At 37.9% G+C, this 21,147-nt stretch overlaps 1 protein-coding gene across 1 annotated transcript in view; it reads left to right on the top strand.

Annotated features, from left to right (window-relative positions):
* Lrp2 (LDL receptor related protein 2) overlaps positions 1-21,147 on the top strand; it is a 190,914-nt gene that overhangs the window by 42,462 nt on the left and 127,305 nt on the right. The window contains exons 7-15 of the mRNA XM_077794842.1: positions 4,101-4,211; positions 4,523-4,636; positions 5,963-6,079; positions 7,230-7,379; positions 8,788-8,907; positions 14,000-14,128; positions 16,096-16,265; positions 17,439-17,662; positions 18,826-19,032. Of these exons, the coding sequence (XP_077650968.1) occupies positions 4,101-4,211; positions 4,523-4,636; positions 5,963-6,079; positions 7,230-7,379; positions 8,788-8,907; positions 14,000-14,128; positions 16,096-16,265; positions 17,439-17,662; positions 18,826-19,032 (1,342 nt within the window). The remainder of the gene's footprint in view (positions 1-4,100; positions 4,212-4,522; positions 4,637-5,962; positions 6,080-7,229; positions 7,380-8,787; positions 8,908-13,999; positions 14,129-16,095; positions 16,266-17,438; positions 17,663-18,825; positions 19,033-21,147) is intronic.

Below are 21,147 nucleotides of genomic sequence, written 5' to 3'. Positions count from 1 at the left end.
ATGGAAAACTCAAAGGATTGTGACTTCCTGCTTCCTGGGGTATAGAGAAACTCATTCATGAATGTCTTTAGCAAGAGAAGAAGGATCTAATTCATTTCTTTGCTCAGAGCAAAACTCTGTTCCCTCTTTGTGGGTCTCCAAAGGAGAAAACCATTTGGAAACATATTTCCAAGTATTTTCTATATTTAGTGAGTCAGCATATACCTCAGGTTATCTATGCATAGCAAAGACCAGAAGGTGTGCAGGGGGTTGAGAGAGTCCTCTGCTGATTGAGAGAGATTCATTATCAGCATGGAAGGAGACAAGAAAGCTGTTTGTCAACTGCTGACCTTTGGCCAACACAATACCCTCCCTGATGACATCAAGCTGGCCCAGTTGTTTAGGGGCATGAGCCATGTCAGTGGGTACTGTTTTTGTTCTACTCCTTTCAGTTTTATGGCAATGGCTCTCAAAAAGCAGGACAGAAAAAACAAGAGACCTGCCTAATACATTTCTTCCAGATCCCTCATATCCATAATAATCACCAAAAGTGTGGTACAGTCCCAGTTCAAATAAATTTTCCTCTTGACAGATAGCTTATCTATTGCAAAGAGCTGGGTTTTTAAAGATTTTTTTTTCTCCCTGCTGCTTGCTGCTGCTCTTAAAAGGCTAGATAACACACTGACACCAGGAGCTATCTGGTACATGGCGGGACGGGAATTGCTTGCTGGCCTCACCTGGCCTTTTGCATCTCTTGAAGACAGAATTAGTAAACAGAGTTGTCTGAACCATTTTAAAGGCACTTTTACAAAGCATACCATCTTAATGATGGAAAGACAGCAATAACCTTAAGCACTTGCTCATTTTTGGATGATTAACAAATAAAATGAAGTTCAGAAAAAATTTAGAAATTTAAACAGCTATTTAAAAATGCCTTGCATACCATCCCCACCCCACCCTCTAGGATCCAGCTTATTTATTTGTTACACTTAAAGTTTTATTTGACTGGACTGAGAATCAGATCTCTCAGAAATTTGTTCCTGGCATTTTTCTTTGGCTTCTGTCAGTCTCTTGGCCAAAAGTTCAGCATATTCTGTAGCCTCTTTCTTATCTTTTTAGTATACTGTTTCTTCAGAGCAATATGCTGGCATCTATGTTTCAGGACACATGGAGTGACAAGCTGAATACTTTGTTTCTTGCTTTCTTTGTTTAAGGGCTTTCTGACAATATAGTGATGGACATTTATTTTTATTTTTATTTTTTTGGTATCAGGGATCAAACCCAGGGGTGCTCAACCACTGAACCACATCCCAGCTTTTTTTTTTTTTTTTAAATGTTTTATTTAGAGATAGGATCTTGCTGAGTTGCTTAGGGCCTTGTTAAGTTGCTGAGACTATCTTTGAACTGGTGATCCTCCTGCCTCAGTCTCCTGAGCCGCTGGGATGTACCCCCTTGCCCAGCCAACATCTTCTTTACAGATTGAAAGGTTTGCAGATTATGCCAGCTTGGGCCCAGGGTGATGAGAGACACTAGTATTAGTCCAGGAATACTCTTCTTTCCCCTTTATTCAACCCAGTAGTCAAGTTGAAAACACTCAGATTGGCATCCCCTAACAGATTTGTACTTTTTTCAGTTCTGGTTTGTGTTGGGAATTTTCTTCTTACTTTGTAGCAGGTGGATGTGGTCATGGGTCAGGACACCTGCTTCATGGGAAAACCTTGTTCTTTGTTCCTACCACTGATTCAGATCACATGATCCTTCTAATCTTCACCCATAGCACAGCAGCAACTTCTGTGGCCATACCCTTCTCATAAAAAGTAGGAAGCTGGTGTTCATTGTTGGCTTCAGTGAGTTTTTGGCAGCCTGTAGCTGGGAAGGAGATACTGAGCTTCATCTTGAAGCCTTTGGAGTGTCATGGAAAAGAGCCTTCCGTTTGATGTGACTGGTTCTGTAACTTTTGCCAGTTAGATACTCAAGAACTCTTGATAGATGAGGTTTGAACTTCTGGAGATGAGAAGATTTAGGTTTATTCCTTTTCTATACACAAAACATGAAAATATAATTTGAGAGATTTTGTTTTAAAAGTGTGAGTTCTTAACAGAGGACAAGTTTAATACAGTTTTAGTACAGAATTTTGTGCACATCTTCTGCTTGAAAAGACTTTGGGATCATCCAAAGAACTGTCTGATGCATCTTTATATGTCTCTAAAACATCACATTGGGTTCTTAAATGCAAATTTAGCCTCAATGTGGAACTGTGTAATCTGATCTTTGAAATCTTAACTAAGACATGCCTTTTCCTTGGTTAAAAAGAAATCTGAAGACTGCGTGAGAATCACTAGGAAACATTTTTAATTAAAAATATAGACCAAGGATGATATCATACATGCGGGAAGTAGGGTAGTCAAAGACCATAAAAAGCAGATGTTCAGATATTTCAAAAGCTGTTTAAAATGGTCTCCTGTGATAACTCTATAGCAGTACTGAGCATTTCTTGAGCATACTGAGTAGTGTCTTACTGCTAAGAATTCTAAAATGATAAGGCAGGTTCCTTGTCCTCAGGGGTTTTTATTAAGCTATGGGGAAAACAGATAAGAAACCAACAGAACAAATCCTTTGGTTAGGAGTCATGAGGGATACCTGTTTCAAGTATGAGGAAACAGGAGGGACAGACACTATTTTGTTCTTCAAGGGACATCCTGATTTTCTGCAGGGTTAAACATCTAGTTAATAGCATTGAGATGACCATATATGTATAATATGGCCATAAGACAGTTATCCCCAGAATACATTGATTCCCCATTCCTTGGATTCAACCAACTATGGGTAAAAATATTTGGAAAAAATTGCCTGAACTAACATGCACAGGCTTTTCCCCCTCATTATTCCCTAAAGAATATAGTATGATAAGTACTTACATAGCATTTATATGCTAGGTATTATGTATGAACTAGAGATTATTTAAAGTAAGTGAAGGAATAGATGAATTCTAGATAGGGAAGAGGGGAGGGAGGGAAAGGGAAGAGGCAGGGGATTAGCAAGGATGGTGGAATGTGATGGACATCATTATCCAAAGCACATGTATGAAGACATGAATTGGGTGTCAATCTTCCTTATATACAAGCAGAGATATGAAAAATTGTGGTATATATGTGTAATAAGAATTGTAATGCAAAAAAACACACCAAAAGTACATGTAGAAAGTCATGAATTGGTGTGAACATATTTTATATATAAAGATATAAAAAATTGTGCTCTATATGAGTAATAAGAATTGTAATGCATTCTGCTGTTATTTAAAAAAATAAAATAAATAAAAAATAAATAAGTAAAGCAAATGAAAGGATGTGTGTAATGCAAATACTGCAAATAATGCAAATACTGCACCATTTTACAAAAGGGTATTGGGCATCTTTGAGTTTTGGTATGCATTGGGTGGTCTTGGAACCAATCCACAGTATCCCCTGTGGATACTGAGGGATGACTGTAATTTGTGCTTATGGAACAATTATGCTTGTCAGTTCCCAGGTGTTGTCTTTTTAGGTCCCTCTACAGGCTTCAGTAGATTATCTAGACAGGGGGAAGAAGAAGTAGTGACAGAGAGAGGGTAAACAGTTGAATAAGAGCAAATAGCTGCTGAGTGAGATCCCTGGGCTCAGACCTATTTTCTCTTTCTGTCATTTCAATGAAAAAAATGACCCTTTATTTCCCAGATCATGTGTGGGGGTACACGAGTTTCCTGGGATGTCATTTGTATCATGTAAAAAAAGGTTCCATTTTGAACTGTTAAATTCTTTCCAATTCTTCAGTTCTTCACTCAAAAGCCACTTATTTCTTTAAGGGAGAGATCCCTGGGTTTCCAAATCCCCCTACTGTTCAGCTCATAGCTTTCTGTAGTCTCTGCATTGGCATGTAACCTAGTTTGTCATCTGCTATTTGTGTCATTATTTGATTATGGTCCCTCTCTCTTATCTAATAGGAGGCCAGGGATCATATCTCTTTGTATACCAATATATGTTCACCATTTAGTGCCTAGCATATAGCTGTCACTCAAGAAATGTTTGCTGAAGAAATGTCTTAACTTAAGGTTCACTTGCTGTTTCTGTTCTTTTTAAAAATAGAATATCCAGTATGTGAGCAGCTTACTTGTGCTAATGGAGCCTGCTATAACACGAGTCAGAAGTGTGATTCGAAAGTTGATTGCAGGGACTCTTCTGATGAAGCCAACTGCAGTAAGTAATGTGTGTAAGAGGTGCTGTGGTGTGTTGCAGCTTGAGAGAGCCAATTATCTGCACATCTTTCCAAGCCCACATTCAGCAAATTCATTTTGGTGGTCTGTAGTCAGCCTCTGGTGGGAGTATTTATACCATGATAATCGGTAAACATCACAAAGCTGGAGAAGGGGTTGTTAAACATTTACCAGCACACTGCCGACAATAAGAGTCTCTTTTTAAACTTGAGACAGAATCTTCTTGTGAGATGAAATGGCTGCAGTGGAATTGAAATTCTCCCTTTTCTTTCCTTTGTTAACCTTGTGTTCCAGCTGAGACATGCTTGCGTGACGAATTTCAGTGTGGCAATGGAGAGTGTATCCCTCGCGCCTATGTCTGTGACCATGACCACGACTGTGAAGACAGCAGTGATGAACATAATTGCAGTACGGTGATTCCCTTATGCTGGGTCATGTGGTTAGGAGTATTTTATGTTTGTTTTTTTTCCCACCAGATACCCATTTTCCTCTAAGGAAAGAGTCACTGTATTTGATTACACATGGAACCAAAAATTCATTTGGGGGCCGTGGGCTTGAGCCTTAGCCATGTATTGGGCCTGGATTCCTTTATCTTTCAAAGATCTGTGTAGAGTTGAAGGGTTGCTGACGGACAGTTTGCATTCTTTCCTTAGGCTGCAGGGGTACGGGTATATTGTATCTCAGGATTCAGATTACCCATAGCTCAGGAATGGACCCAATCACTTTGATAGTGGAGTGGAAGAAGAGCTCCAAAGGGAAGGAGCGCCCTACTAGCAATGGTTTTCCTTTCTTCTTTGAAATCACTGCCACATTCAAATTGGAGGGTCAAGAAAGTTTCAGTGTGCTATAGATGGCTTCTGTTGCCTCTGCTTCTTTGCCCTGATCCTACTTTTATTTTTGTGCTGTAGCCTGCAGTTTGAATGCCCTTTCTCTTACTTTTGCCATCTCCTTTTTTTTAGGAATATGTAACATTAGAAAGGAAACTCTGGGGGAATTTTAATTCCAATTCACTGGCAGGTTTTTGTGGTCATTTATTTACTAGAATGAATGATTTTTCTCTACATCTGTTTTGATTGGTTGGTACCCATGCTTTATGGGGTCACTGAATATTTTCATTATCATCCTAATTTTCTATGAGTGGGGGCCTGATCTTATTTCTGGACAGTATTTGTTTTTAAACATTTTTATTTTTTAGTTGTAGTTGGACACAATACCTTTATTTTTTAAATTTATCTTTATGTGGTGCTAAGGATTGAACCCAGGGCCTCGCACGTGCTAGATGAGCGCTCTACTGCTGAGCCACAATCCCAGACCTTGGTGACAGTCTTAAAGAGACTGTGACATCATGGGATGGTGACCCAGAATCCTGTGGTCCGAAATAGCTGTGATGGTGCTTGTGGCAAAGTAAGAGAATGTTGGTCACTGGCACATTCAGCATCTGGATCAGTTTGCCTCCTCTGTTCTGTGTCAACCTATTCCTAGATTCTTAATCTTGAGAAATAGAGACTGGCACCTGAGTTCGCTTCCTGGACCCAAAGCTGCTAGCTGCTATTATCTTTTCCTTTCCTTCTTTTTATCTTCCTCCTTCTCCTCCTGCTTTTTTTTTTTTTTTTTTTTTTTTCACGTTTTGTCAAGATACTGATGTAGAAACTTCAGTTTCTAGGAGCCCAGTTCAGGTAGTAGGGTGAGCACTTGGACTTTTGACTGTGTAATGCAGCTGTTTCTCTCTTCCAGACTATCAGACCTGTGGTGGCCACCAGTTCACTTGCCCCAATGGCCAGTGCATTCATCAAAACTGGGTTTGTGACGGACAGGATGACTGTCAAGGCTTTGCAGATGAAGATGGCTGTGGTAAGGAGGAGGCGAGATTCCTACTGAAAAGCATTTCTTTTAAGTTTTTCCTCCCTTCCTTGTTAGAATTTTTTAACCCTCAGAATTGTCTGGGGTTTAATTAATTAGTGGGTGGATTAGAAGAAGGTGACTTCACTAGCTTTTCCTAAAATGTCTGAACCCAAATGTAGCATAACTTTTAACCTCTTCCTTCCTATTATTAAGGCAAAGTAGTTGGGACTGTCTCTTTTCTCTCTCATCACATTCTGGTCCTTTCCTCTGTATTCCACTCTGCCTGCTTTACCTGTGTAAAAGTTGTAGACTAGAGGATGTACGAAAAATAGGGTAAAATGTGATTATTTCTCTTAGACCTTACAACCTTTAAAAATAACTTTGAACTGTGGCAACAGTTCAGTTTTGTTTTGAGTTTTTGTAAATTCTGATTTCCAGGTGAGACATTGACATTAGTGGTGATGGACAGGCCACACTGGGAACAGTGGGATGGAACTAGGGACTAGCAGGTGCAGGGCAGACTACTATTTAGTCAAGTGTTTAAAGATTATTTGAAAAGATAATTGCAAATATCATGCCCTTCCTTACCTTGCTGTTATCATCAGCTGTCCTGAAGTTACTAACACCACACCATACTTCAAGTTGCCTGCACTGTTCCTGTCCTAGATCTAATAAAGACGATGTTTGTTCTGGAACCATCCATCTGTCTCATGTTTCAGTGTCCAAGAATTATGGTTTTTCTTCTTCTGTCAACATTTCACTAAATCAAACAACCAAAACCCAAACTTAGGGACTCTGGAGTTACCTTGATGGCCCTCATTCTGTAATTCATGATTTAAATACATGAACCTTCTCTTCAGGGCTGTGAATCTAGTTTGTTGATATTTCAGGTTCATATCAGATTTCTGCTCTTACAGCTTGGCTGGGGGCTGCCTCTTTCAGAAAGAGTGGAACTTAAATAATTCCATTTTCTCACTCTTTAGAATCTCAATAAAAGGCTAATGGTAGCGTATGAAACTATGAATTTATTGTAAAATATAGGTCATTTGTGGATTTCTACTGTCTACTTGGTTTATATCTTCTATCTTCTCTTAATCATGGATTAAAAAGGACTGATTCTCCCTCTCATGGCCTGTAACTCTCTCTTTTTTCCCCACAGAGAGCAATCGTCGTCATCATGTGTGTTACCCAAGAGAATGGGCTTGCCCAGAGTCTGGACTATGCATCTCAATATTTCAAGTTTGTGATGGGAATTTAGATTGTCCGGGAGGAGAAGATGAAAACAGTACCACTAATAGACACTTTTGTAGTGAGTATGGAAAATATGGGTAGCTTTCAGAACAGATTCTCAAATACATAGTGTATCGGTTGTCATTTGCACAACACAGTTCTCCAAGACTTAGTGGCTTAAATTGCACCTTTTATTATTTCTCACAATTCTGTAGGCTAAATAGTGGTTTTTCTGGCTTAGACTAGCTCACTCGCATGTCAGAATGTTGCAGTAAAAGCTGGGGCTAGCCTAGGCTTGTTATCATGGTGGTGGAAAGAGCAAACCCTAATGCTCAAACCTGTGTCATGTTTGCTAATGTCTTAGTGACATGGTGGGACACTTGGCTGAGCCCAGAATGGCTTGAAGAAGTAGTTTCCATTTCTTGATGGGGGAACTTAAAAAAATTGTGCCTTCCCCTCCAATAGGGAGGTTTGTCTTAATGACTATTTTGATGATTTTAAAGATGTTCTGGAGATATCATTATCATTATCATTATTACTATTATTTGAGGTGTTGGGGTCTTTTGCACACTAGACAAGTGCTCGTCTGTGAACTGGAACTCCTGCCCTCTTCTGGATATTTTATTTCTTGTCTTTTACTTATGAAAAAAAGTCTTGTCTGGCTGTATCTCCCTACCCACAAATGCGACTAGTTTCTAGATTATGTACTTTGAGTTGTTTTTCCAGTGGTAACATTGGATTGGCCACACAGTGTTGCTTGATAATATTTTATGTGGTCAATCACTAGAGTTAGTGGTTGTAGAATATAACCCCCCCAACCCATAAACTGTGTGGACAGTTGATTGTCCTGCAGGGAAATACAATGTGTGCCCTGATTTCATCAGCTGTACACCTTCTAACCAGACCTGTGGCTGCCTAGCTGTGCCCAAGTAACTGTAACCCCAAGAACTTTTTTTCCCTGACAAAACTCATAATGTTTAAATATGCTGAGAGAAAGATTTCTATGGCATCCCCTACCCTTTCATTTGGGAGTTCTATCATAAAAGCTTAAAAGTTAATGAGATATGTAGTTAACTTTCATTTAACAATATGAAAAAAATTCCAATACCTTGAAATCTCACCACTTGAAGCTAGCCATGTTTAACATTTTTAGGTGTATTTTCGTGATAGTTACTTGGGAATTCTTAGTCTCTTCTATGATGTGGACAAAAAGACTTATGACCTGATTTTTCCATAAATAGCATTTATAATGACTTACACTTGGTTGTAACAGTAGTTGTAATTTTTAAAAAGGAGTTTTATTTTTTAAAATTTGGATCAAGCTTTTATTATATAATGTTGCAGAAGAATTTCATGGGGCAGATTCTCTGTACCTCTATGACATGCACACTAGGCTTTTACTTGTAGAATAATAAAAGCTTTTGGGTGGATCAGCCTTGTCCAGAGGTTACCATAAATTCAACAAAGATTTTTTTTTCTCTGTCTAGGTATGAGCATGTGCCCTCTCCTAAACTGTGAGTATCAATGCCACAAGACACCATATGGAGGAGATTGTTTTTGCCCTCCGTCTTTTATCATCAACCAAAATGACAGTCGCACCTGTGTTGGTAAGTGACAGGTGGGAGCTCCTGACTTTTCATCACAGTTGGGCTCCAGGATCCTGACATGCAGGAGTTTGTAATTGTGGGTAGGAGTGATTGCCTGTATAACAGGAGCAGCATAATACTCAAAAGAAAACCTGGAAAGAGTAATTTTTAATTCTGAGAAGCTCTTGTGAAGTGCAGTAAGCTTAGGAGTGGATTTGTGATGAGTGAGTTGACTAGCCTCGTGGACCTGTCTGCTGCCTGATGATAGGGGTAGTCCTTTTGGGTTTCCTTTATCAAGGTTTGGAAGCAGGATTGGTATGGCCAGGCTGGTTATGCAATGCTCAGATACTTCCATTCATGTGGTGGAGAGATAGTTGCTGCTTTCAGTCCATTAAGCTCCGTTGGCCTCTTCTCTAGGAAGCACAAATATCCCTAGGATCCAGCAACTAGAGTTGTCACTGCTCTGGTGACCGCGTTGGTGGGTCACTGCCTGTACTGTGTTTAGTGTTAATTCCACTGCTTTTCACCTTTGCTTAGAATTGACATTCAAGATGAGCAAATTCTTTATCATGGTGCTTCTAGCTAGTGGTTGCCCTTGAGCTGGACACCAATTGATTGAATAATTCCCCACATCTCTCTTATCTGAATTATAAAAATGATTCTTCCCATGGGGAGATTTTTGAATCTGATGTCAGCATAATTTGCTGTGAGAAATATGGAGACTTATGTTGGGAGAATTAGACATCAATGTTTGATTTCTTAGGATATGAACAATGAGTTTGTAGCTCTGATTTATTTTTTCCCCCTATTTTTGGTATATGAACAACAAACACATAGGCAGACATGATCAGAGTTTTTTTTTTTTTGATTTTTTCCATTTTAGTTTTTTAAAAATACCTTTATTTTATTTATTTTATTTTTATGTGGAGCTATGGATAGAATCCAGGGCCTTGCAAGTGCTAGACAAGTGCTCTATTGCTAAGCCACAACCCCAGCCCCAATCACAGAGGTTTAAAGAAACTTTGTTTTCATTGGTATTGGAGAAAGGTGTTTGGGAGGTAATTGTAACTACTTATTAAAGTTCAATTTAGTAGCCATATATGGATCTCCAAAACATAGATGATTCAGAATTTTCCCAGAATTGATGTTCTTTGGATCCTTAGGAATTTGAGATTCTTTAGGGATTTCTAAATTTTAAACAAATAAACAAACGTGATATGCATAAGAAATATTTTTATTAAATTTTTCATTTTTACTTTTTGGCGGTACTGGGGATTATACCCACGGCTTTGCACATGCTACATCCTCAACCCTAGAATTTAAAATAAATTTCTAAAATTTTAATATAAAATAGCAAAAAATACTGAATTTGGATAAACCTAGTGAGGCTATTCACTCTTCCCTCTCACTCAATACTTGGCTTTCAACATAATTATATTTTATTACAAGTGGTTGATCTTAAGTATGTGTGGCCAGAAGAACCTTTTGGTACCAGAAGTAAACACTAGTTTGCAAATTTAACTTGAAATTCTTGAGAAAGTCTGTTCTTCAGTATAACTGAGAACTATAATATGCTGAGAAAAACTGGATTTTCACAGTTGATTAAATAATCCAATTGAGTTTGTTCTTGTGGTGTGCAAAGCAGATATTTTTAGGTTTTTGATATCAAGTCCGTGTCTCAGGTTTGATCACAACATAGTTGCTCCTCTTAAGTAACTGCATTTGGCAAAGTGGGTTAAGATCGAGTGGTTCATTCAAGTCAGTCTGAGGGATCCTGGAGACCTCCCCCAAATTATTTTAAAAGCCCCCAAGTTTCTCATCATTTCAAGACATTTTAGAAGTAAAGCATTGTGATCTGCAACTGGCCTTCAGTGTGATTTTAAAATTTATTATCATCAGTGCATTGGTGATGTAGTCGGGGAATTTAAAATCACTTTTTACACACATGTCCTCATTTGGCAGGTGTCTTTGAAAGCGCTCTTCGTGCTTCCCAGTGTCCCTGCAACATCCCTTTTTTTTCTGAGTGGTACTCATCTGTAGGGGTGAGGCTGCTGCTTTGTTTTTGGCAAATGTCAGGCTTCTCTACTCCCCTTTGCTGCCACCCAGCTGCCAATCCGATTTCCAGCTTTTTAGTTCTTTGGGCGAGTCCCTTTTCTCCTACTAGAAAAGGAATTCCAATAGAAATACCAGAAGCCTCATCTCAGGATTACGTCAACTTTTCTCTCCTTTTCCTTTTTTTTTTTTTCTCTCCTAGTTCAGTCTTGCGAAGCCCACAACCTGTTCTCAGCCTTTTTTTTTTTTTCACTCTAGCGCTCAGATAGCATGTTTGCCATCTTTTCCGTACATTAGTCTGTGACGAGCCTTGGCTTATATTTCCAAGTATCTAGGATTTCTTACATGTCAGAGGCTTGAGCTACCTCAGTTTTTTTGCAGCTCTTAAAGATATGAAAGTTGACATAACAAGGTTATTGTGGTTGTAAATTTTTATATGTAAACTACTAATGAATGCAATACAGAAAATTGCAATATTATGTTATGCACAAGATCTTTTCAGGATTTGTATTTAGTTCATAGCACATTGGAAGTCGTGTGGTCCAACACTGGCACACTAGTTTTTAAGTTCCACAACAGACATCTTTCAAGTCCCCAGTGTGTTTCTGGAACTTTACTACAGATAACCTTATTTAGAGAAAAGCTCAGAAGTCTACGTTTGAGGTCCTTTTTGAATGTGATGCCCCCTTACCGTCTGCGGAGACCTTTTCTGTGACCTTTCCTGTCCTTTAAGGATGCACGATTTGCCCTTGACTTAACATTTATTTGATATTTGTTTCAAAGAAGACTTCAATTTTCTCTTTGTAAAGAGAACTCTTTAGTTTAAACACATGACATTAAAAAGCCAGTTATACTTGTTTAAGCAGAGCTGAAATTCTAGGGGAATTGCTGTTTTGGTTTGCTCTCACAGGCACTTCAATTCAACAAACACTCTGTATGGCTGTAACCCTCTGCATAGCTGATTTGTCCCAGAGGCTTCAGGTGTTGGAAGCCCCTGCAACATTTGTCATCTTAGACATGGTTCTCCCGTGAATGCCTTGGTAGTAATCAAGAATAAAACTGAATAATCTTGACATGAATCTGGTGTCTTTTTGCCATTCATGTGCTCTTGGTAGTCTTGACCTGGCAGTGGAAGCTCTGTGGCATGCTGAAACAGTTTGCTGGGCTCATTGTTTCTGATTGACAGGACATGCTATTTGTTGACAGGCTGACATCGTGGTGCAGAGTTAGGGCAGGGAGGTCATTCGGCTTGGCGGAGTTTCACACAGTCAGATGGATCAGAGGTGTCCAAGGGGGTCTAAGCTAAGAAGGGCTTTTAGTTATTTTCAAAGCAGCATTTATTGGTAGGAGGAGGCAAAGAGTAAATAGAAAAGAAAATGATGTGTGTGTGTGTGTGTGTGTGTGTGTGTGTGTGAGAGAGAGAGAGAGAGAGAGAGAGAGAGAGAGAGAGAGAGAGAGAGAGAGAGGTTGTAAAATAGTTTCCGTGTTATACATAGTTTCCACCATTCTCTGCCCTCATGAAAACCCTCAATTCCACTTTCATTTTCTTGTCTTTGACTGATGACAGATATTTAATTAGCCTTTGTTTTCCACCCTAAGTATCTAAAGGATATAATCTCAGTCATTAAAAGTGACAGTGATTTTATGCACTTGTTCAAAAGTGCATTTGGAGCACAGGTGATACGAAAGGTTTTTGAGCCTAAGAATTCTGTTCTGACTTTGCTTTTCCTCTGTTTGACATCAGAACTCCTGCTCACAGGTGACTCCAGACCCTTACACATAGTCTGTCCAAATGAGGGTATGACATTCTGGGGGCTTTCAGGGGAATGTCTTATACTTTTCATTCCCACTCAGGTGAAGCCTCAGGTGGAGCTTTCTTGGGGTTGATGTGAGGAGTTTTATCCATGAGGGCCTTTCACTCCTGTGTGGTTTTTTACCTTCTATCAAGAGAGGATTGATTTCCCTGCCTTTGGTTAGTCATAGTAGTTGGCAAGAAAGATGTGATGAGCCATGTTGTCAGGTTTTAGCCTGGAGGGGAAAAAAATGGAATAATTCTCGCTTGATCCCGGAACTTTCTTGGTCCTTTCTAGTTGGGAGTCCTGGGATGGGGGACCACACAACATATGTAGTGGAACCCAGTTCACACCACTGACATTCATCTGCAAATGAAATCAGATTGCAGAAACCTGGAGAATTTTAGACCCGAGGGTGCAACAGTTTCAGAAAGTATAATCTTGAGAACTTCCTAAAGCTAGAAGGGATGGGAATTCTGTTGGTATAGGCTGTGGAGATCACCCTCCCAGGGAAGAGAGCAGAGAGAAGGATTATAGAGGGTGGTGGTGGACTTGGAGCTCAAATGACAGCCATGATTCACCAATGATGGCACCATCTGATCTTTGCCAATTACATTGAAATTTTTCACACAGCAGAACTGGGGCTTCTATGGCTATGAATTGAGCTTTTCCATGTAAGGATTTTTTAAAAAACTTATTAAATGAATGAATAAATTAATGAAAAACTAGAAGATAGTCTTCATGCCTTGAAAATATTTTTAATTTCAGTTATAATTTTTTGATATCAAAGGGACGACAGCTGGGTAAATAGACCTTTCCAAACACTTTACTGCAGTGACAGATCATGTCTTCTTGAAGATGAGTATAGATCAGTCTTTGTTATGGAATATTCTATCCAATTGGTCTTTCAGCAACATGGCAAATATTCCTATATCTTCACTCTCCAATTTGGTAACTAGTGGTCTATTGAGGACCTAAACTGTGACACATATGACTGAGAAACTGAATTATTAACTTAATTTTAATTAATCTAAATATGAATTTAGATAACCATAGGGACAAGTGGATAGCATTTGGAAAGCACACTTTGCAAAAAAAATCCATATATCCAAATATATATATGGATTTGGGTATAAACACTTCCCTTTGAAGTATTTGGAACGTGTACCAACCTTCAGAGGAGGGTCATCTTGACCAGGAGTATTGTCTGAGACTGCTCAAGAAATGCTGATAAACATGATTATGAGTGTATTTTTCTTACGTGGCAGATTTTGATGATTGCCAGATATGGGGCATTTGTGACCAGAAGTGTGAAAACCGAATGGGCCATCATGTGTGCCACTGTGAAGAAGGGTATATACTGGAGCGAGGAAACCATTGCAAAGCTAATGATTCCTGTGAGTACATGGTGGACACCTGTGTCTCTGAGCAATAGACTTCTGCTAGCTGTCTTTCCACAGCCGAGGGGGAAAGAAATGTCAGCCTTTAAGCAGGCAGCAGGGTTTTATCATCACAAATCAGGGGTGGTCCTGGCTGCTTCGAAGAATGAGTCAACATTAATTTGTACTTTGATTATTAAGGACCAATCTTTATGTTAATGGTGGCCATAATAAATATTTATTGGTCTAGGCTATTATATCACCCCCTCATATACAGCTGTGGAATAAGTTCTTACGGCTGTATTTGACTGACGTGGACATTGAAATTTTAATTAATTTACTCACCACAAATGTAGGTGGCGTTTATTTATAGAAATAATTTTGGTATTGCTCATGCAAAATTTGGGAGTATTTCAAAATGGACAGATTGTCTTTGGATTAAAATTTGTGTGAATATCCTTATCACAGGCATTTTGTTGGAATTGGTCTAATAGTACTGTAGTGCTCAAAGCAGTTTTGTCATCATTAATTTCTGGGTCTCAAGTTTAACTCCCCAACTCCTTTCCTTCCCTCTTTCCTTCCTTCTGGGGACTGAACCCAGGGTCTTGTGCACTCTAGGCAAGTGCTCTGCCCCCCTGCTCTAATTCCTTTTTTCAGCTATGATTTCACACTTGATTTTGAAGTGCCTTTGGTGCCTTCTGAAATTTCACTGGTCACATGATCCATGAATTGTTCATTTTCTATTTGTTTTTGCGTGCATAAAAATACCTGATTTGTTGTGTACTAACTTTTAGGTGCAGCTGATTTTTAACCATTGAATTCATTTATTTTAAAATAGGTAATGTATGTTCAATGATTTTAAATTGTAAGAAGAAATCAAGTAAAATGTCTCCCTTTATCCCTTCCCCCATTGTTAAGTTTCTACTTCCCCTCTTCCCTGGGTAATTGCTGTTTCTTTATTTTGATTCTAGAGATTTTTAAATGGATACATCAGGGTACACAAATATAGATATTTAACTCCTTTGTGAATATGCTCACAAGCTGTATGCTCATTACTGCATCTTGCTAATGTCACTTAATATACCTTTGAGAGGTATTAGCATATAAAGCTCAATTCTTTTTTTTATAGTGGCAAAACATTCCATTTTTGTATATAATTAGTATGCAGTTAGTTAATTTATTTAACCAGTCCTCCTCTGATGGAGTTTTAAATAATTTCTTGTCTTTAGCTTTTGCAAAAAGATTGTATATTATTCATATGTGATTTTTCATACTTGTAAGTTTATAGACAGAGCAGATTGGATCCACCATCGCAATGATTTTTATAGTTTTTTTTTTTTAAATGTTTTTTAGTTGTCTCTGGACCTTTATTTTTTATTTATTTATATGTGGTGCTGAGGATCGAATCCAGTACCTCATATGCTAGGCAAGCGCTCTACCACTGAGCTACAACCCCAGCCCCTTTACAGTTTTTACAGAGTGATTTCCTGAAAATCTGTGTGTGTGTGTGTGTGTGTGTGTGTTGGCTAGAACCCAGGATTTTGTGCATTCTAGGCAAGTGCTCAACCCCTGAGCTACATCCCTACCCTACCCTAGTACTCTTTAATTCATGTTTTGTGTTTAACACAACCAAAAGTTGTACATGGAGGTAAGGTGCCTATGTCATCAAGAATTCTTGGAAATCCCTGCTATAGTCTCTTCAGTGTCATTGAAAGTTCATGGACTAGCAATCAGGACACTTGAAATCTTTCCAGATTCTGTTTTTAACTTTCAGTGATTTTGGGGTACTTCATTAAACATCTTTGTGCTTCAGTTTGCACATGAACAAAATGGGTAGAATGATTGCCGTGTGCATCAGTGGTTTATTTTAGAATCAAAGAAGACAACAGAAGAAAGCATTTGAAAAAGCAGGAAGCCTATCAGTTGTAAGCTATTCCACTTCCTGACTCACCTGGAGTAGTCACAGTTTTCTTCTTCACATCTAGCTGGTGAGGCCTCCATTATCTTCTCTAATGGTCGGGATTTGCTAATTGGTGATATTCAAGGAAGAAGCTTCCAGATTCTGGTGGAGTCTCAAAATCGTGGAGTGGCCGTGGGTGTGGATTTTCACCATCACCTACGGAGAGTTTTTTGGACAGACACCGTTCGAGATAAGGTAAATAGAAATTTCAGGAGTGTAGCTTAGGAGCTGAATAGAACCTCAAGCACAAAGTGTTGATAGCTTCTCATTTTGGGGGGAGTCAAGGGGAAAGTTCCTTTGTTTCCTAACAAAAAAGGCCCTTGAGATAGTTTATGTTAATCAGCACCTTTCTGTGCTATACTGTTACATGTGACCTATTAAACAAAGCAGTCTATTATATGGATTAGCCTTGAGCAACTTTTAATTTTATTCAAAAAGGAGTCCAAAAGTCTAATTAAAAGAAATAGTAGACATTCTTTCAAAACTGGAAAGATATTTGGTAGTAATTTTTGAAACTTGATCACTTAAAATGTAAAAAATACTCTACTTTTCTGGATGATAAAAATCAGATTTTTGCCTGCATCTTTTAAATGGAACTGTAATGGAGGATTGAGTAACAAATATTGACAGAATTTTGTGTAACAGCCAAAATTTCATTTACAGCATCTTATATGGAAAGTCTCATGGATTTAAGTTCAATTTTGAGTAATGTGATGGAAGTTTTTAAAGCATACATTTTAGAGACTCCTAAAGAGTTATGGAATTTTGTTTATTTATTCCTCTTACATTTCTTTGTACCGGTAATAAAATTCTTATTCACTTCAATGATAGCTTGCATAAAATTTCTAAAAATTGAGAATTTGGGTTACTAACAACTCTGATTTGATAACAACTAAAAATCAAAACAAACCACTACCACCACTTCCTTCACCAAAAATCCACATTATTTAATTAAGCTTTTGATAACTTCCAAGAATGGGAAATACAGGCTTTAAGAAAACAAAAATAAAAAAATAAAAAAAATAAAAGTGAAAACCAACTCCTGTATTTGTATCTCCTATACTCTGGAAAAAACCCATGTTCTCCCAATAATACACAATGTAAAATAGCAAGCTGCCAGTGAACTTTTTTGGGGTCTACATGATTGCTTCCTATAAAATAGATACACTGAATGAAGACAGGAAAACTGTACCTATAGTCATGCTTATTTCTACACGACTGGTATGATCCTACATCATGTACAACCAGAAGAATGAGAAGTTATACTCCATTTATGTATGATGTGTTGAATGCATTCTACTGTCCTGTATAACTAATTAGAACAAATAAAAAAAAACAGAAATATAATAATTTTGGGTTTTCTTTCAGGTTTTTTCAGTTGACATCAATGGTTTAAATATCCAAGAAGTTCTCAATGTTTCTGTTGACACTCCAGAAAATCTGGCTGTGGACTGGATTAATAATAAACTTTATGTGGTGGAGACCAGGGTTAATCGCATAGATATGACAGATTTGGATGGAAGCCACAGGGTTACCCTTATAACTGAAAATTTGGGGCATCCTAGAGGAATCGCTCTGGACCCAACTGTTGGGTGAGTGATGTGAAAACACATAGATTTCGGCATTTTTAGAATTTTGTCTCTCTGCCTATACATCTTACATATCTTAATTGGAGGTTAATTCTGATTTCTTTTAGGTTCTCTACTCTAGAATCCATGTTTGTTTTATGTGTCTATTCATAGAAGCTTTAAAGGAGTTGACTAAATATAATCCTGTTCAAGGATATGTCATCCAAACACACTTATTGGTGTGCTACTTGATGTTTTGGGCATATGAATTTTTTTTCTTAGTATTTGCCAAGCTAAGAGATTGAATTCTGTGTTCTGACTCAATTACTAAATTATTACACCAAACATTACTGCAAATTACCATTATTAAGATGATCATGCTAACATGAATTAGCTGAAAAATTTTTAAGAGAGGGAAATAGTTGCAACTATCTCTTTTAGTGCTTTCTTGTTGTGAGTGGCAGTTGAGATGTCAAGCTGGGTTGTTCAATGTGAATCAGCCTAGCAGAATGCTTGCTCCTGTTTACTTTTCTTCAGGTTTAACGAAAAATTTCCTGTTTTACACATTTGAGAAGAGTCTTAAGAGACAGTTCTCCTAGCATTTCATAGTTGAGTCTTAGGCCCCTTGGATGAAATTTAGGCTACTTAAGTGTTGGTGACTGGTGATTATTCATTTCTACTTTGTAATATCAGCAATTTTTCCTTGAAAATGGTGGGACATTTTCTTTGGGTTATACTACTGAGTAGAGGGTTGAGGAAGAGAATTTAATAGCTCATTTAAAATATAAATTTTCAGGGTGGGGATATATAGCTCAGTTGGTAGAGTGTTTGCTCACATGCACAAGGCCCTGGGTTCAATCCCCAGAACCAACAAGAAAAAAATATATATATAAATTTTCTTGGGTGTAAAATGAGAAGTAAAAGAGTCAGTAAGGGAAGGTGAACATAAAATTTTAGGCTGCTAAATTATTGCATGTTAAGGTTGCTATTTAGAGTTATTGAGTCTCCTGATGGGCCCTCCCAGTCTGTTTTTTAAAATGCTTGTAAAATTTCTATTGTTTTATACAGCCATGGTTTGTTATTCAATGGGAAATCCCATTGATCCAAACATGCTATGTATGAAAAAAAAATTACTCAGGTAAACTTGTGAAATAACAGACTTTTTGTCTTTTGTTTTCCTTTTGTAGTTACCTATTTTTCTCAGATTGGGCGAGCCTTTCTGGGGAACCTAAGTTGGAAAGGGCTTTCATGGATGGCAGCATCCGGAAAGACTTGGTGAAGACAAAGCTGGGATGGCCTGCTGGCATCACCCTGGATTTGACAGCCAAGCGTGTGTATTGGGTGGACTCGCGGTTCGACTACATTGAAACTGTAACTTATGATGGACTTCAAAGGTAAGAAGTGTTTTCTGGGGCTTTATGAGTTTGAAGGAAAGTGCATAAAATTGACAGAGATGCATGCCATGGGGCCAGAATTAAAATATCACTTTGTTGATTGACATGATAGTTTAACTGACCTATGCATTGAGATCTGCATGAAGTGACAGGCTCTTAATTTTAAACTTTCTTGTGTTCCATAATAACATTCATTTTCTCCAGTCTTTCTCTGAGCTGGGAGTGTAGCTCACTGGGGGAACACTTGCCTAGCATGTGCAAAGCCCTGGTTCAATTCCTGGTTACCCAACCCCCCACCAAAAAAAAAAAAAATCCAAACCAAAATAAAACCCATTTCTGATTCCTGGATGAATTTGTTATTTTCATTTACTCCTGAGACCATTATTTTTCTGGGTTCCTCATACTTTGTTTTCCAAGAACCACTGTATCTTTTTAGTTTTTTAAAATTAATTAATCTATTTCAATTAGGTATATATGACAGCAGAATGCATTTTGATTCATTGTACACAGTTGCAGCACAACTTTTCATTTCTTTGGTTGTACATGATGTTGCATCGCACCATATGTGCAGTCATACATGTACCTAGGGTAATAATGTCCATCTTTCCTGCCCTCATGGGCCCTTCCCACCCCTTCCTCCCCTTTGTCCAATCAAAGTTCCTCTATTTTTCCCATGCCTCCCCAACCCCTACCCATGGATCAGCATCCACTTATCAGAGAGAACATTTTTTTTTCTTTCTGGGATTGGCTTACTTTGCTTAGCATGATATTCTCCAACTCCATCCATTTACTTGCAGATGCCATAATTTTATTCTCTTTTAATGCTAAGTAATATTCCATTTTGTATATATACCACAATTTGCCTTTTAGTTTTTAAACTTTCCCTTGATAAATAAATAAATAATAAATAAATATTTATTATTTATTTAACATTATTCAGTGGGTATTAATTGGATTTTACTTTACTTTTGAATATATCAAATTTCAAGGACAAATTATTTTTATTTTTTATTTTTGTTGTTGCTGTTCTGGTGCTGAGGATTATATCCAGGGTCAATGCATGCTAAGCCACAGGTATTCTGCAAATAGACTGGTCAATTTAATTTTTACAAGTGACCTCATTGTTTTTTCACTGAAAGGAATATTCTGGTTATTTTTTCTCTATTTTGTAAGGATAATATCACAGTTTGCCACTGGATTACATATTCTTAGAAAAAAAAAATCTCTTCTTTTATAAGTGAAGCTATTGGGTTTTAATACTATGACTGCCTGTCACTAAAGGTTGCTGTATCCAGAACATTAATTTAATGAGAAAGTATTAGTCAACCTGATGTCTTATAAAACCAATTGGGAAATTTGCTTAAATGTTTTTCTCTTTTCCATGGGGGCATTTTAGCATTATACTCAATATTTTTATGCTAAGGTTGAAGTAAAATACAATAGACAAAAATCAGTGGAGTTTCAGAAAGATCTGAGTGTTTTGCTGGCTGTGAAGAAACACCAAAGAAATATAAAAGCTCGTGAGCACAGCTGTAATCACAGAGTCATTGCCTCTGGCTTTGCCAGCAGGTGGCATTCAGGGTTCTAGAATTTGCCAACCAAAAAAAAGAAAACCATTCTCTCATTTCAGTGTGCCATGTCATTATGAAGTGTTTCTAAGTGTGTACCAACTTGTCACCTTAGCCAGTTTTAGTGCCTCCAATTCCTTTCTTAGAGCCCTATTATGCTTTTTAGCTTTCAAGGGCTGCAAATATCTTTCTTTCTTTCTTTCTTTCTTTCTTTCTTTCTTTCTTTCTTTCTTTCTTTCTTTCTTTCTTTCTTTCCCTTGTATATCTATAAAAAAAAAGAAAATAAGAGTTTTTCCTCAGGAATCATCCTTCTCTTCATTTTGTGCATGTGTCTAACTGATTCATCACTTACATAGAGTTAGTCATGACAGGTGCTATTGATTTCTTTTCCTTGCTGGGCACCTCTTGCTTCTGTTTTCTTCTTATGCAGCTCTGCGCATTCTGTGCCTCCGTTACAAGTATGATCCATTGATAGTTTCATCAAACTGGGGGTTGAACTCTGCTGCTCGCCATTCCGTGTGCTAGTTGCTGAGAAATGGTCAGTGCA

This window comes from Urocitellus parryii, chromosome 1, assembly GCF_045843805.1.
Source record: "Urocitellus parryii isolate mUroPar1 chromosome 1, mUroPar1.hap1, whole genome shotgun sequence".
Lineage (NCBI taxonomy): Eukaryota > Metazoa > Chordata > Mammalia > Rodentia > Sciuridae > Urocitellus > Urocitellus parryii.
This window is presented reverse-complemented; position numbering and strand designations above follow the sequence as displayed.